Raw genomic sequence first — 17,652 nt, 5'->3', positions numbered from 1 at the left:
GGGATTTTTCCTTGGCCTTGTAACACTATAGAAAAGTATTTCCCAGCTTAAAAAAAAAAATGGCATTCTTTTTGATCCTGTCTCAGTTGTCCTAGTTAAAGATTAAGGATATCGGAGACCCACAAAAATCCAAAGGCATAGGGATTACTGCCCTCCCCACTCATAAATCTAGCTTTCTCATTTAAAAGCCCTTCACTTTTCTCTGAAGGTCCAGCCCTCACTTCCTCCTTCTACCCAAATCTTATGATGTCTGTCTGCAACAAAAGGAGGAGTCAGGAAGATGGAGAAAATAGAGGCTTGTTCCTTCTCTTTACTCAAGACAGAGTACTGTGCCTATCCAGCCTTTTCTTGTTTCTATTCATTATATAACCCAGTTTGTGTTCTGTGGTGGTCCCTTATCTCTCCTACCTCCTGTTCCTTCTTTATTCACTCCTGAATTCCTTAGGTCCTGTCCCTGAGGAGATTGGATTGAGGGAGTGGTATGGTGTGCATGTTAATGATTGTGGTTGTGTATATTTTTATCTCTAGTAACAAGGTCAACAAGCATGGAGGTTAACAGTGGTATAAAATCACTGGACCAGAGAATGTTTTTGGATATTGAGCTAGGGGTCTTTTCTAATTCTCTCCTCTTTGCACTCTAACATCCGAGATAGGATGTATCTATTGAAAAGTGTTGGCAGTGTGTTAAAATAGTGTTTTAAGTAATAGTCTGTTTTGGAGCTACTATCTACTGAGTGTATTTCAAGAGTGGGCTTGGTTAAAAAGTGTCTTGGATACACCAAAGCTCAGGAATGAGTGTCTACCTAAAATTTAGACTTGTTTTTAACTTTAAAAAGAGCAGCATGTGAACAAAAAATTTCTGTGCTGAAGCCAGTATGTTTTAGGCATTTCACATTTTGGTAATTGATTGTAATAAATATCGCTAATGTATTTTTTTTTTTTATAGGAAGGTGCTTTTGCACTGGTATTTAAAAGTGTTCATTTTCCTGGCCAAGCAGTTGGCACGAGGTACATGCAGATTTAATAATGACTAATGATTGTATGTATTTTGAAACATTTGAATTATAAGTGTATTCTCTGTACATGATGGTTAACCTTTACTGTAAAGACTTGCCCTTTCCTAGATCTGCATGCCATATGTCGATGTTTATTTTTCACCACTATCCATTTTTCACCCCTCTTCCATTTCACAGAACCCCTTCACAAAGCAAATATATTTTGGCATTTTTAACTGGCCTTTTGTCTCTAGTGGGACACTGTGGTTACTTTGTGAATTTGGATATTGAATATTCTCTAATTTCAGGCCCCCAACTTTAACTTTCCCTATTTTTTGGAAGCATACATCCTAAACAGATTCCTAGAGAATTGTACTATCACTACTTTTGTCAGGATATTTAGGCCTGATCATGATGTTCTTTTTAGAACAGTGAGAAGCCCTAATATTTGCAAATTCTGTTTATGCTGTGCTTTTGTTGTACCTGAAGTCGAGCCTGGAGGCATAGTTTAAACATTATTTGAAGAATGTTGGTTCATTAAAATTTGTATCACTGCATTATTTATGAAAATGGCTTAATTCTGTCTTAATTTTGCACCAACAGACGAGGTAGCCCTCTCTTGATTGGTGTACGAAGTGAACATAAACTCTCTACTGATCACATTCCGATTCTCTACAGAACAGGTAAAAATTAATCTTACATAATGCCATGAGGAAACTGTATAAATTGAGTGCAGTAGATATAAAGAATTGTTTCCATTAAATTGAAATGAATGCCTCTTTGGTTAGATCCACACATATGTATATGTAGTTCTGTCTAGACATGAAAAGGATTTGTTGTTGTAATTTCTCTGACGAGTAGAATTTTTTTCTGTTGTATATCCTTAGCTAGGACTCAGATTGGATCAAAATTCTCACGGTGGGGATCACAGGGAGAAAGAGGTGGGAAATGCACTCTGCATGGATGGGGAGGAATCTTACCCTCTTTTGTTCATTCTTTACTAATTCTTTGTTCTTGGAGTGAATGAATGTGCTGGGCCTCTAAAAATGTGCTTTTTTTAATGGGGAAACATATTTTGACATTTTTCTAATTTGCAGAGTATATTTTGTCTGTCTGCTTTTGGCATTTAGAAAACTGCTTTTAATAATTTGTTTCTTTAAAATTTCTGAGATTGAAATTATAAAATTTATTTTTTTGTTTTAAGTTGAAATCATGTAAGATACATTATTATAAGTAAGATGCTTACATTGAGGAAAGAGCATTGTGTGTTAGGCTATTGTAGATTGAATTCAGTGGTAGTTATTTGAATACTGTATCCTAACTTCTCATAAAATTATGTTTAAATGGTCTTTATTTTATGCATGACACTTTACTTTTAGATTTATATTCAACATCTTGATTGCTTTGTTTGAAATTGGAGTCTTTTTTATTGTTTATGTTTGAAGTTTATTATTTTTTTATAGGACTTTCAGCCATGCAAACTATGGATCATTTTATTGATATAATTAGACCCCCAAAATGGCATGCTCTTTTCATTTACTTATTAAAAGCTTTCCATGTAAAAGATAGGGAGTGGTAGATTCGGAAAATTGAAACCCATATTATTAATGTACAATTCTTGGTTTCTTGAAAAAAAATAGCAAAGGACTCTAAACCTCTTCATCTTTAGATAGTGGCTGCTTTAGCTTTTTTATCTAAAGCAGAAAGTTACTTCCTTAAATAGCCTTCGACCTTGAAATGGTAGGATTTCTTCTTACATTCTCCTCCCTCTCCTTCCCTTTTCAGAAGAAAAACTAGTTTACCAATGAGGGTATAGAATTTTGGATCCAGAGTTGCAGATTTCTGTTAATAATCCTGCTCCTGTATACATTACCTTTGTGTTATTATCTTGCACATTTTCTTAGACTGCTTTTAGAAATAATGGAAAAACATTGGCTAAGGTCTTAAGAAGTTAGACGAGAAACTTATGAGACATTGTATTTAAGATCAGGCATCGTATTTTAGTGACCTTTATTTCTCTGGTTGCTAGTATGTAGATAACGTGTGGCTCAGCAAGGTTTCATTTAAAGAGTTTAGCCTCTTATTGAAGAGGCTGTGTAAAGGGGAGAACACGGGATGGCTTTTAGGCTTTTGCTATTTTCTCCAGGTGTAACAACGGACAAAATAAAGGGGATGGTCATAATTGTGTGCCACTCAAATCAGATGAGATAATTGTACGGCAAAACATTTTATAGATTGTGACAGTTGTATAGCTATCAAGTGGTAAATGTTTTTTTCATTTAAATAGGCAATGCTATCTTAAATCCTTCTAAATAATATAATTAAATATGCCTTGTCACTCAAAGAATGACATTTGGAGGAGTATAGTGAAACTTGATACCTTTAGGGCATTTTATAACCAAAACTGGTTGTATTTATTTTGAAAATGTAGGTGCTGGGCTATCCTTCTGCGTGTTTTTCGATTCACTTTTTTTACACCAGTAAAATTCATTCTTTTTGATGTGCAGTTTCATGAGTTTTGTCAAGTGCCAATGGTTGTATAACCACCACAATCAAAGTATAGAGCAATCCTGTCCTCTGAAAGTTCCCTCCAGCTGTAGCTCAGTAGCCAGCCCTTCCTTGTTCTCATTCCCAGCCCTTGGCAAACACCAATCTGCTTTACCCTTCTGTAGCATTACTTTTTCTAGGATGTCACCTTACACGTATTTTTTAAAGTGTAATATCTTTTTGCTGTTGAATTTGGATGGAAAGGGCTGTTTTATTTTCATGTCTGAAACACACCAAATAAGCATGGATTGTGGAGAACTTTGGGTATACATTTTTACAAAATTTTTTTTAAGTTTATTTTTTGAGAGAGAACACGAGTTGGGGAGAGGCAGAGAGAGAGGGAGAGAAAGAATCTCAAGCAGGCTCCATGCTGCCAGTGCAGAGCCTGATGTGGGGCTTGAACCCACGAAACCACAAGATCACGACCTGAGCCGAAACCAAGAGTTGGATGCTTAACTGACTGAACACCCAGGCGCTCCTGGATGTGCATTTCTAAGAATAATTATAAGCAAGTCTTTTATAGACATGCATTTTAGACGACAGACACAATATGAATTTTTGCAGGTATGTTTATAGTGTCCTCTGGCCGTTGTGTCCGTAGGTTATAAGGTCTGGTATGTCCTGATCTCAGGTAAAGGTGCTTTTTTGTCTCTCTGACATTAATATAGATTTTAATTTATGTGATTTTTTAGAAAAGTCTTTCTAATGTGTCAGACTTCACTTTGCTTTCCAGTTTTGACTTTAGTTGCGAATGGGCAAAAAGGAAAAAAAATTCATTCACGACTTGACATGTTAAGTAGAGATGCCATAATTCTAAAGTTCTAGATTTAAAAGGATATTATTGCAGGCAGCTAGTCTCTCCTTTGCTGTCCTGCCCACTGGTCCTTTTTAGTGTATTCAATAAACTTGTATCTCTTAAAAAAAAGTATATTATTATTGCAGAAGGATCGTATTTTATCCTGACTTACAAGAAATGTAAGAAAATCCAATTTTAAGAAAGAAGAGATTCTGGTTTTATAATATTTCCAGTCCTTAGCAGTAGGTGCTATATATGGTATACCATGGTTAGAGAGTTTTAAGTATCTTTGTTTTAAAATCAGAATTAGTGTAGACTGCAACCTGATTTGTTATGCTGACTTTTAAAACCTAGAGAAGTTTTGTTATCAGATAGTAAAAATTAGTATGCCACTAGCCTTCACTTTATTTTTCATTGCATAATTTTGACATTTTTAATGTAATTTTTATGATAAATTTAGGTACACAAACTTACATGTATTCTGTCAAGTTATGTATAAGGTTAAATTAAGATTAGGCCTATATATACTTTTGATTTAAAAAAAAGAGTTAGTGATATTAGTGAATTATTTGCCTTTTACCTGGAAAAGAAATAGTTAAAACATTTGTAATGTAACACTTATCTGCCACGCTCTCTTTGATAGTTGCTATTTCACTCTACACTTTTTGTCTGTTCTTGTTGGCTTATTGCATGGAAATAAGGTGACCTACCTAGCATTTTTAAATTGCTGAAATTATTTTGTGTTGCTATGTTTTTTTGTTGATTTTGAAGAAAATTATGTGTATTTCTATATTGGCCATGATCTACATGTTTGCTGATTGTGTTACCTCTGTGCTCTAGGGAAGGACAAGAAAGGAAGCTGTAATCTCTCTCGTGTGGACAGCACAACTTGCCTTTTCCCTGTTGAAGAAAAAGCAGTGGAATATTACTTTGCATCTGATGCAAGGTGAACTTCCTTCCTTGATTCAGAGAATCTTAGCAAAACTTTTCATGTTATAGAAACCAGAAGTCATTTTGTATCTATCTCGTTATGCTGTGTAAGAGAATTTTGTCAATTAGGGAAATACAGGTCCCCTTTTTAGAAATGGGCGTCCTAAGAAAATTTTTTCTCTCAATTCAAAGCATGTAGGTCAGTTTTCCAAGAAAAGATAATAGTACTTGAGACTTGTTCTAGCATATTAACTGTTATCTTGTATATTTTTCGTCTTCTTTTTGGAGCCTTAGCCAGGTCTTACAGGGAGGAGAGATTTTAGGTTGGAATTTAGAATAGAATGGGTTAGTGTCCCACCAGTTACAGTATAGTTGCTAAACCGCTGTAGTTTTAGTCCAATAAGGACACTCACCTTTTTAATTCAGAAGTAATACAGGTTGTAATCACTTTTATAAAAGAAATAGTACTAGACTAAGACATTTTGAGTGAAAAATACTGTGGGATGCTTAGATGCATTTATAAACGGAATACTAATAGTGATGAGGATAAAGCAGAATTGTTCACATTGCCAACAAGTATTTGGAGTCATTTGTTGTGCCCTAAGGGGATCTAACGATGAGATAGGTCGCAGGTTAGATCATGCCGGGAATGCATTGTCTCAGTGGGGGAACAGGCTTCACCGTTGCCTAATTTTTGCAGGTGGTTAGTTAGTGCTGGGATGCTTCATTGTTGTCATTAAGTAGGTTGGTCAGACTTGACAGTTATGGCTTAAACTAGAAATTGCAGAAGCTTATCCTTTTGTCGTTCGCTCAGACACTCATACTGAACACTGAGCAAAGCCATGTGGTAGGCTTAGGAGATAATGGTGAGTAAAAATAAAAATATACTTGTCCCATGGGTGCCTGGCTGGCTCATTCGGTGGAGCATTCAACTCCGGATCTCGGGTTTGTGAGTTTGAGTCCTATGTTGGGGGTGGAGATATTCAAAAAATAAAAGAAAATAAAAATAAATAAATAAAATAATCCTTAAACACACACACACACACACACACACACACACACACACACACACACACACAACTTGTCCTTAAGGAGCTCTTTCTTATTGGAGGAGACAAATTTTAATCAGTCACACAAGTGTAGAATTCCACCTGTGACAAGAGCTACAGAATGCCTATACCAGGGTGACTTACACTCCTATGGGTAAATTTCTGTAAGGGAATGACACTTGAGAGATAAAAACATAGTAGTAGTTGATTAGGTGAAGAGGTAGAGGGAAGAACATTCACTTTCTGTGAATTGATCAGTATGTGAGAACTCAGGATGGGTAGCAGTGTGGCTGGCATAGAGGAAGTTTGGTGGGAGTGGAGGCTGGAGAAGAAAGTGGGGTCATGCTTTGTGCTTTGTGGTTTTCTGAAGAGCCAAAGGGAAGCCATCAAGTGTTTTGTTGGGTGAGGGAGAAATCTTGGTTGGAGTTGCCTTTTGACATTCATTTTGGCAGAAATGGAAAACAGATGGAGGGAGATTAGAGGGCATGTGGTTGGATAAGTTAGCAGGTTCCTATGGTGGTCTAGCCAAGAGCTGATGGTAGCTTGAACTGGTTTGTGGTGGTGGACATAGAAGCTTTGAAAAATATTTAGGAGTTAAAATTGGAGGATTTGGTGATAGAATGAGGAAGAAGTAGCCATGCTTTCTGATCTGATCTAATTTAATTTGGTTTAGGGTGTTGCACAGAGATCCTTTTATTCATTGTCCCTAGTTAACTGCCCACTGCCATGTAGGGAATGGCCTTGGTAACCAGAAAGTTAACAGAGATACTCCAGGATGATAGGTTTGTATTTTAACCATGGTTTCTGTGTCTTAATGATAGTTTTATTTGTAATAATCATCCTTGATTGTTGATTGTATTATCTCCTTGAACATTTTATAGTGCTGTCATAGAACATACCAATCGCGTCATCTTTCTTGAAGATGATGATGTTGCAGCGGTGGTGGACGGCCGTCTTTCTATCCATCGAATTAAACGAACTGCAGGAGATCACCCTGGACGAGCTGTGCAAACCCTCCAGATGGAACTCCAGCAGATCATGAAGGGTGAAAGTTTTTGTCGTGTTATAGCTTGGTGTTCTTAATGGGAAGAAGACACGGTGTTGACTGAAACCTTCCATATGATGAGTGAGGGGATAACACGAGGGAAAGGGATGTTTCTTTGGAAAATTATCTGCTGGTCTTAAAGTAGTTGTCCTTCAAACTAATTCATGGTTTGTTGTTTTTGATGTTAAAAACACGGATTGGTCGTTGAAATGGTTCTTGATATTTTTAAGATACTTCATAAGCATAGTTTGTGTTCTGTTCTTTATTCCTCTCTTATTCTCTCTGTGCTTCAGTTTTCTCTTTTACAGAAGGAGGAAAATAGGACCTACCTTGTTAAGGTTGTTTTGAGGATTAGTTTATGTAAAGCCTTCAGAACAGTGCCTGACATGCTTAGTGAGCCCTACGTACTGTTTGCTCTTGTTAACTGTTAATGATTATTGCCATCGTGGTTTTTATTCTCCTCCTTTGTCATCGGGTCGAGGTGGGATAAATGCTAACGTTTATTGCATAACTGCTATATGTCGGGTCTTTCCTATATTAATCCACATGACAATGCTGTGAAGTAGTTGCTGTTCTTACTTTATAGATTAAAGAATTTCCCCAGAGCCATTTAGGTGGTAAAGGATAGAACCATGATTTAAACCTAGATCTGACTCTAAAACTTAAGCTTCCCACTCCCTGTTTTGCTCTCACTGCATATTTTAGGTATGAAGTTAATAAAGTGAGTTTTCCTCCTTACTTGCTTATTTTTCTTCACATAGGGTAAAATGTCCTATGTGAATATTGTACTCTAATGCATGAGCCCTCTTTTCATTTACTAAGATGATGTTACAGGAGGCAGACTTTTAGTTGTGTACAAATTTGTTATTTTAATGATGTGATTTATATTACTTTAGGCAACTTCAGTTCATTTATGCAGAAGGAAATTTTTGAGCAGCCAGAGTCCGTCGTAAACACGATGAGAGGAAGAGTCAACTTTGACGACTATACTGGTAACTACATGCGAGTTATTATTTCGGAGTCTTCTGTGGGGCTTGACATTGGCAGCCTGAAAGTTCATTGTCCTTTATAGCTTTATAGAAAACTGTGACTACAGCCCTCAGTGGAGTCCAATCATCCTTCAAAAGTCCTTCAGTGTATTATTCCACTGATAGGAGATATACCTAGAATAGTCAGATTCATAGAGACAGGTGGTAGATTAGTGGTTACCAGGGGCAGGGAGAGTGGACAAAGAGGGAGTTGTTACTTAATGTGTACAGAGTTCCAGTTTGGGAAGATGAAAAAGTTCTGGAGATGGATGGCGGTGATGGTTGCACAACAGTGTGAATGTGCTTAATGACTCTAAACTGAATCCTTAAAAAATGTTAAAATGTTAAATTTATGTTCTGTGTGTTTTACCACAATAAAACAGGGGAGATAATAACTAATGGTTGCCAGAGGCTGAAGGGAGGGGGTGGAGAATGACTGCTAATGGGGATGGGGTTTGGGGCAGGTGATGAAATGTTCTAAAATTAGGTAGTGGTGATGGTTGCACAACTGGGAATATACTAAAACCCACTATTTGTACACTTCAAAAGGGAGATGTTATGGTATGTGACATCTCAATAAGGTGGTTATAAAAAATGTAAAAACAAATGGCTGGAAAGTCACATTTGAAAGTTGTCAGTTAGAAGAGTATTAGGGTGAATTTCCTGCGGTGGGGGGGAGGGGGAGTCCTCTAGTGTATAATTAAAAACATTGAACTTCCTTCCACTTCAGAAAACCTTTAATGGGCACTTGCCATATACCAAGGACTGTTCTGGGCACTGGTTCTCCTCTCGTTGGGAAGCTTACATGTATGTGCTCAGCCTAGATTTTCTCTTACCAGTTTCTAGATGAGTGAAGGTGTGAACTTCCTCACAGGTTTTCCGGGTGTCTGCTTAATGCCTTTTGAGAAAACCTGTACCTTCCTGCCTGTTTAAGATAGAGCTGAGAGTGCCACTCTGGTCGTATTTCTGGACACTGTCTGGACCTTGTGTCACACGAGTGTGCACACCTTGCATAGATGAGTTTGAGATGGACTCTCTGTGGTCAGAAGATAAACTATTTATTGTGAAATCACATTTTTGGAACACTGCTCGTTCATCATGACAGTTTAGTAAACAGTTTAACGAGCCAACTGGGCTAAACTTCTTAGCATTAATTAGTTTTTGAGAAATAATAGCTAGTGTGCAAAAGATCTGTTCCCAAATCCGTGTGTCATATGGACGGTATTAAGTGTCTTCTTTATACTGTGTCCTGTTAATTGATTGAATTCTCTGAGTAAATGCTGTCTCTGTGTTTTTTTATTTTTTTATTTTTTCTGAGCAGCGTCAGACTTTCTCAATAGGAGAGATTTGTTGAAGCTGAATTATAAACTCAACATCTGTGTTCAGGACACCATGCTGAACATAACAGGGACTATAGGGAAATTATTTCTAATATGGTCTCCTCTTCGAGGTTTTTATAAATCTAGAAGCGGAGTGAATATATAAGTATTTAAAGAAAGGTAAATATGATACCTGGCATTAGAAACAAAGTTTAATGTTGAATTAGTAGTAGAGAATGAATCAGTCTGTGGCTAGGGGCTTTGGGGCCAGGGAAGGCCTCATGAAGCAGGCAGGCATGAGTTTGAAAGATCTGAAAGGTTTAAATAGGTGGAGATGACGTGGGAGCCTTGCAGTTGGAAAGAACAGCATTAGCTGAAGGGGAGATAGTGGAAAACCATCAGCAAGCTGTTGGCGGAATAACGTGTAGTCCAGTTGTCCACATCTAACACTTGAAGCAGAGTAAGGAACATTAAGTCTGGGAAAGAAGGTGGGAGGAGCTGCCAAGGGGGGCCTGGAATGCTCTAAAGTGGGAGGTGCAGGGGGACCGCCTCGTGTAGAAGTTGTAGAGCTAGCAGGAGGCTTAGAAACCAGGGTGATAGAGCTTCACTGGATTGAACTGGTTACCAGTCTGCAGTGTGCACTGGAGGGACGAGAGGCTGAAAAGCAGTCACCAGTTCAGGTGTTGTTCCATCCAGGGTGAAGCGAGGGGAAGGAGAGGGGAGAAACGGGAGCTGCGTCTGCCAGTGTGGGGCTGTTAAAGGTGGTTGCACTGGAAGGACTGGGAGTGTCGCAGTAAGGACCGCCTTATGGTATTTATGGAAGGAAGATCGGGGAAAAGATTTAATTCATAAAGGAAGACAGTGAGATAAACTTTGAGAAGTTCATGATTTTATTTATTTATTTATTTTTTAACGTTTATTTATTTTTGAGACCAAGAGAGACAGAGCATGAACGGGGGAGGGGCAGAGAGAGAGGGAGACACAGAATCGGAAACAGGCTCCAGGCTCTGAGCCATCAGCCCAGAGCCCGACGCGGGGCTCGAACTCACGGACCGCGAGATCGAGACCCGGGCTGAAGTCGGACGCTTAACCGACTGAGCCACCCAGGCGCCCCTAAGAAGTTCATGATTTTAAAAAGCACTCTTCTCAATGTTATGTTCCTCATAAAAGTTCTGTAATACAAACAGGGTAGCTGTTAACTTTTTTTTTTTTATCAAGGCAAGGAAATTGAGGCTCTGTCAGTTTGAGTGTCTTGCCAAAGGTCACATTGCTGGTCCCTTTTGGCGCCAGACTAGGGTTCGGTGTCCAGTGGTGATCTTGAAATGCTCCATCCCTGCTCCGGTCCTCCGGGCACTCTTATTGCTTCTAGTAGCATGGCCTACCTTATCAGAATTAGGCTTCTCTCGAAAGCATCATCCATTCGGACCTTGGATGACTCCTTCCAGAACTACCTCAAACCTCCCTCAGCCAGCAGGGAATTTGCTAGTTTTTAGGGAACGAGTTGTCAGGCAGCTGATCTTACCATCTTATTTCCCTGTCATTGGTCATCTGGAATACAAGTCTCCCTGGTAGTCTCTCTGCTTTTATACTGAGTCATCTTCACACTGTTGCCGTTGGATGACCTGAACACAACCTCTTGATATTGTGCTTTCTTCCCAGACCTTTCCAATACATGCCGAGGTCTGTGGAAGAATTCTGCAGGCAGAGGTGCACGAACCTTTGTCTAGTGCAGAAGCCACAAGGAGGTCAGTCTGGCTGCAGCGGCCAGGGTCGGAGGGAAAGTACTAGGAGATAAGGTCAGAGTTAAGCAGGAGATGGGACATGTGGGCACTTGAAGCCATAATAAGGAGTTAAGATTTTATTCCAAGTTACTTGGGAAGCTGCTGAAGCTTTTTGTGGTTTTATTTTATTTTCCAATTTGCTGATTTTTTTTTTAAATGGAGAAATATAATACACCCTCTCAGTACTGAAATTTAAAAAGGAGAACATAAAGTTATTCAGAGAAATAAAAAGCAAAACATATGCCTTGGTTTTACATTATGTCCAAGTAAGGTAGAAAAAAGTGTGCAGAAAAAAGTGTCAGACGCAGAGAATGCTGCCCGGTGGTGTGCAGGTCTGTCTTCTCAGCCATCCCCTGAACTGCCCTGAACTCTGGTAGCCACAGTATCTTGGGTAGCAAATTCACTTGGTGGGTGCTCAGGAAATACTAGTTGAATAATGGAATGGACGTTGAATGAAAATTTCTCATAGGTAGAAAAGTAGCTTTTCGTTGAAGTATTTCTAACACGAGAAGCCCTTAGAAGAACACATAAATAGCTATAGAGACAGAAAGAGGACAGACTCATTGGAAGGTTTTGACATCACTTTATGATTTTAAAGAATCACTCTACAAGGTGGTTTTATTCTGTGTGTGGAGAACAGGCTCTGGGAGGTGGGGGTAGAAGAGAGAGTAGTTAGGAAAGCGTTGCTCTTGTCTGGGGCAGAGATGTTAGACCACATGATGGTATTAGAGGCTCCTTTTGAAGGTGTGCTCACAGGACCTGCTGGGGATGGGTGTGAGGATGGATAGGGGCAGTCGAGGGGCACTGCCATTGGGTGCTTGGGGGTGGCATTTACTGAGATGGGAAGGACTGAAAGGAGAGGGTTTTATATTGTGTTCAGTGCACTGTTCTGGGTGGGAGCACTGTCTGTGTGGGAAACTAATGTAACTAAGTGTTTTCCCAGGTAGCTTAAAGAGATATAAGTAGATATAATAAAATTCACCATTTTTGGTGTATAATTCTGAGTTTTGACAAACTTCCACAACATGATCGTAACCATAACCTCTACAGCCATCAAGATGAAGCACGGTTCCATCACCTTAGAAACCTTCTCATGCCCCTTTGTGGCCAGCTCCTTCCCCACCCCAGCCATCACCATCTAGCAGTCTCGACTGTGTCCTGTGGTTTTTGCCTTTGAGAGAAATCTTAATCTGAAGAGAGGAATGGAAAAATGACCAAACAGGGTAGAGTGTGATAAAACCAGAAGTGTGTGGGATCCCGGAGGGGTAAGGTTAGTTATAAGTTTGTGGGAGACAGTTAAGTTGTGACCTATTTAATTTCATTTTAAAAACCATACAGAACTGTGCTTCCTAAGAGGAGTGAAAATTCTTTAAAATGGTAGTGTTGTTCCCAGATTGGCTGTGGACACTCATGAAAAGTGATTACCTATTTCAATATGGTTCTTTCCTAAATAATTATATACACAAATTTTTATTTCAGTGAATTTGGGCGGTTTGAAGGATCACATTAAGGAGATCCAGAGGTGTCGGCGTTTGATTCTTATTGCTTGTGGGACAAGTTATCATGCTGGTGTAGCAGTAAGTGGATTCTTAAGATTTTCACTGTTTGATGTTGGATATAGAAGGTATCTGTAACACACCATGTAAAATTATGCTTTGTTATATTATGTTGTCAAGACCAAAATCAGGAGGCATTCGGGGCAGAAATGTTAACAGCTGCTTGGAATTATTTATCAACGGAAGATTTGCTTTAGAAAGGTCCTTAGATATCCAGGTAGACCACCTGCAGTGACTTCATGGAAGGCCAAGGGTCGGAAAGGTTTTCTGTAAGAAAAACTTCTGTAGGAGCAGTCGTTAGGTTTTGCTTATTATTATTTTCTTGACTCAGACAGATGGCTGGTAATGTGTTGAGCCTCAACAGGATCTTACTTGGTAGGCACATTTCTGCAAACAAAGAAAGTCTTCTTTTTGTCAGACTTTGTTCTTTAATTACTTTGGAAGGTAAATTTTTTAAAAATTTTACTTAGAAAATGCATTCCAGTTCTATTCAGAAATAATTGACATACATCATTGTATAAGTTCAAGATGTATAGCATGATGGTTCGACTTAGGTATATTTTGAAATGATTACCACAGAAGGTTCAGTTAACATCCATCTTCTCACAGAGATACCGTAAGAAAAGAATATAGAAAGAGATTTTTCTCTGTGCTGAGAACTCTTAGGATTTACTCTCTTAACAGCTTTCCTGTATATCCTGTACAGCAGTGTTTCTTGTAGTCATCATGTTGTACATTACATCATTAGTGCTTTTTTTTGCCAGTACAAAACTGGCAGTTTGTACCTTTTACCATCTTCTTCCAGTTCCCTCTCTCCGCACCCCTACCTCTGGTAACCACAGGTCTGATCCTTTTTTTTTTTTTAAATGAATTTATTTTTATTATTCATTTTCTTATTTATTTTAGATTCCACATATAGGTAAATCATACAGTATTTGTTTTTCTTTGCGATACTTATTTCACTTAGCATAATGCCTGCAGGGTGCATCCATGTTGTCACAAGTGGTAGGATTTCCTCGTTTTTCATAGCTGAATAGTATTGCTGTGTGTGTGTGTGTGTGTGTGTGTGTGTGTGTGTGTGTGTGTGTATACCAGAACTTCTTTATCCATTCAATAATTGATGGACACTTAGGTTGTTTCCATGTCTTGGCTTTTGTAAATAATGTTGCTGTGAACGGGGGGGTGCAGATATCCTTTCAAGTTAATGTTTTCCTTACCTTTGGATATATTCCCAGAAGTGGAATTACTGGATCATATGGTAGTTCTATTTTTCCCTCTTTGAGGATCGTCCATAGTGTTTTCCATGGTGGCTGTACCAGTTTACAATCCCACCAACAAGGTACAAGGGGGAAAATGTCTGTTCAGGTCCTTTGCCCGTTTTTTAATTGGGTTATTTAATTTTTTTGCAGTTGAGTTTTATGAGTTCTTTATATGTTTTAGATATTAGTCCCTTTCACATACCTGGTGTGCAAATATTTTTTTCTCATTCTGTAGTGTACTTTTCACTTTGTTGATGGTTTCTTTTGCCATGCAGAAGCTTTTTGGTTGGATATAATCCCACTTGTTTACTTTTTAATTAGGTTTTTGTGGTTTAGGTGTCATATCCAAGAAATCATCACCAAGACTCATGTCAAGGAACTTTGTTCCTGTGTTTTTTTCTTGGAAGTTCATGGTTTCAGGCCTTACGTTTAATCTTTAATTCATTTTGAGTTAATTTTTGGGAAGCTGAAATTCTGCATCCAAGATGTGTGTTGGTTGTCCATGCAGAAGCATAGGAATATAATGGTCTTTTAGTCCAGTAAATCAGATCCATGTGTAGTTTTCTTATGAAGAGACCATTTATAATACTGTTGATGTCTTATCATGCTGTTGATGTCAACTCCCATAAGTATAGAAGACCCTTACTCAGTTTCTGCTTCTAGGATTGATCGTGAAGTTTATGACGTAGTAGTTTTTTATTTGCTGGGGCGTAAGTATTTATATCTGTATTTGTGGGAGCCAGTCATTTAACTAGTGATAGAAATTAGATGATTGTCTAGCCCTTGCATCTCAGTTCTCTTACCCACCCACTCCCAAATCACATGGTCTAAAAAAAGGAAAGTCTAGGCAGTATTCAAGGGGAGAGTCCTAAGAAAGTGTTTGTTTTGATCATGGAAATAAAAGAATGAGTTAAAGACATGAGTGTAAATGAAGGGCTTGGGCAGTTCACTCGTGGCTTAGATCTATTGTTACTGAGTAAGCCCTTTATTCAGAAGTAAAAAAATTTGATTAAATGTTTCATCTAATGCTAGACGTGAATTTTAGGGCAGAAATTTTATGCTATGTTAGAATTCTCTAATTATGAAATTTGAAAAAATGTAAGGTTTGTTTTGTTTTGTTTTTTGATAGATACTGAAAATACTGTAGTTAACAAACATTAGAAGTCCCTTTGTGGTTTGTCATACAAAATAGTGTCATTAATTCTGTTCTATCTAGTTTTTTGGTTTTGTGTGGTTTTTGGTGGAGTCTAAAATGAATGACACATACGCATAGCTGCTTTTTTATGCATGTAATGTGTATCCTGAACAATAACAATCAACTAAAATCATTCTAAGTATAGTTTGCTTTTCAAAATGTTAATTGTCACTGGGTTTTTACAGTGACATGCAGTCAGTGGAATTTATAACAGTAAATTAGTCTCTTAGGATGAAAATACGTCATTCTGTCTATTTATAAAGAGTTGCTTCCACTGAAAGAAAAAGACATGTATTAGCACAGATATATATATCTTGAGATTACTTTTGTGGGATATATTTTAAAATATCTGGTAAGTTGCCAGATTTGTATCTTTTTTTAATTTTGAAGAATATAATTCCAATATAAATATTATATTTGAGGGAAAACATTTAGCATTTAGGGTCAGTAACTTTGTGTATAATTAGTAAGTAAAATACATCAATGGAAAAGGTTAGTTAAAAATAAGATTTTATCTTTGAAGACTTTCTGTATGTGATATTATAACATTGTTAAAAAGTGCCAAACCAAAGATAGAACAAAACCATTTAGTTTACTTTCTTTTTAAGTTTATTTCTTTCTTTCTGAGAAAGAGCAAGTGGGTGCTTGCGAGCAGGGGCAGAGAGATAATCCCAAGCAGGCAGAGCTCGTACCCCTTAGTCTGCCCTTGTGGAAAAGAAAGTTAAAGGGCTGAGGCACCCTGGTGGCTCAGTAGGTGAGGTGGCTCAGTAGGTGAGGTGTTTGATAGTCTATTTTTGATTTCGGCTCATGTCATGATTATGAGATTGAGCCCCACGTCTGGGCTCTGCACTGACAGTGCAGAGCCTGCTTAAGATTGTCTCTCTCCCACTTCTTCTGCCCCTCCCCTGCTCATGCTCTCTCTCTCTCTCTCTCTCTCTCTCTCTCAAAAAAAAAAAAAAAAAAAAAAAAAAATTAAAGGGCTATGAAGTGAGGAAACCTTTACAGTTGTTTCACTACTGTGAAGGAGAAATGCACTGGTGGGGCAAGAGATGGGGGAGGGGGTGCTTGCGTAAAGAAGCAGGTGGTCTCCGCAACAACCAAATGTATGCATCTGTAGGGCCTAAAAATTTTGCTGCCTAAAAGTTTATTTTTGTCTGTTGTTTTACATTTTCTGATGATGAGAGTAAAAGGAATTGAATTAGAGTAGAAATTAGCTATACATTAACTAGAATTTAAATAAAAATTTGAAAAGAAAAGAAAGAGAAATTAGTAAAAGAAATGTTATGATATTCTTTGAATAGAAGCACACTGCCCCCTACTTCCCTACTTCACCCTCCATGCTGCAAAGTTTGGAAATAGTAAGCTTTCTTAAACAAGATTTCTAAAATGTATTGATTTTTCTGGAAAATGGTACTCTTTGTGGATACATAGTAGTTTTGAAGTGTTTAATTTTTCACGAGGTGTTTATATATCTGTGGCTATCTCATTTGAAATAGGAATTGTCATTAAAAAATTAGGAATTAGGAAGTTAGAGATAACATTCAAGCTAACTCAGAACAGTGCTTTTTCTACCTTCAAAACATTTTATATGTGTGGGTGTGTTTGCTTATAAGAATATATGCATTGCTAACTGTCTAAAGAGACTTGTACTAAATGTTAACAGTGCTTGTATGCTGGCCGGTGGGATAGTCTGTATTTGTATTTTCTAACAATGCTTGTTGTATCATTTTTATGAGAAGTATGCATTGAATCCAAGGAAGTCCAGTGAGCAAGAGTATTTGAAGTAAGGTCATATGACCAGGTCATCTTTTCCTTGCAGACACGTCAAGTTCTCGAAGAGCTGACTGAGTTGCCTGTTATGGTGGAGCTTGCCAGTGATTTCCTGGATAGAAACACACCAGTTTTTCGAGATGATGTTTGCTTTTTCATTAGTCAGTCAGGTATGCTAATTTTAAAAACTTGAAGGAAAGGAAAGTCATTCTTGCTCATGATCATAGCATATCTTGGCAGAAACTGCTATTTGAAGATAAATAGGTATTACAGATGACTTGACAAGTCCAGATTTATTTTGATATTACATAATTGTTTATGAATTTGTAAAATTAACACATTTTACTCTCAAGGAGCTGAATTTTCAAAGACAAAGTAGGAA

General features: G+C 37.9%; 1 protein-coding gene across 2 annotated transcripts in view; it reads left to right on the top strand.

Moving 5' to 3' along the window:
• The window catches only part of GFPT1 (glutamine--fructose-6-phosphate transaminase 1), a 52,669-nt gene that overhangs the window by 23,155 nt on the left and 11,862 nt on the right, over positions 1–17,652 (top strand). The window contains exons 7-14 of one of the 2 annotated variants that reach the window (XM_006930156.5): positions 947–1,008; positions 1,599–1,678; positions 1,883–1,936; positions 5,179–5,284; positions 7,199–7,362; positions 8,259–8,354; positions 12,970–13,067; positions 17,320–17,440. In XM_006930156.5, the coding sequence (XP_006930218.1) occupies positions 947–1,008; positions 1,599–1,678; positions 1,883–1,936; positions 5,179–5,284; positions 7,199–7,362; positions 8,259–8,354; positions 12,970–13,067; positions 17,320–17,440 (781 nt within the window). The remainder of the gene's footprint in view (positions 1–946; positions 1,009–1,598; positions 1,679–1,882; positions 1,937–5,178; positions 5,285–7,198; positions 7,363–8,258; positions 8,355–12,969; positions 13,068–17,319; positions 17,441–17,652) is intronic. The other variant, XM_023251731.2, reaches the window with a different exon arrangement.

Source organism: Felis catus, chromosome A3, assembly GCF_018350175.1.
Source record: "Felis catus isolate Fca126 chromosome A3, F.catus_Fca126_mat1.0, whole genome shotgun sequence".
Classification (NCBI taxonomy): Eukaryota; Metazoa; Chordata; class Mammalia; order Carnivora; family Felidae; genus Felis; species Felis catus.
Note: the sequence above shows the minus strand (reverse complement) of the source record. Positions and strands in the feature narration are given on the sequence as shown.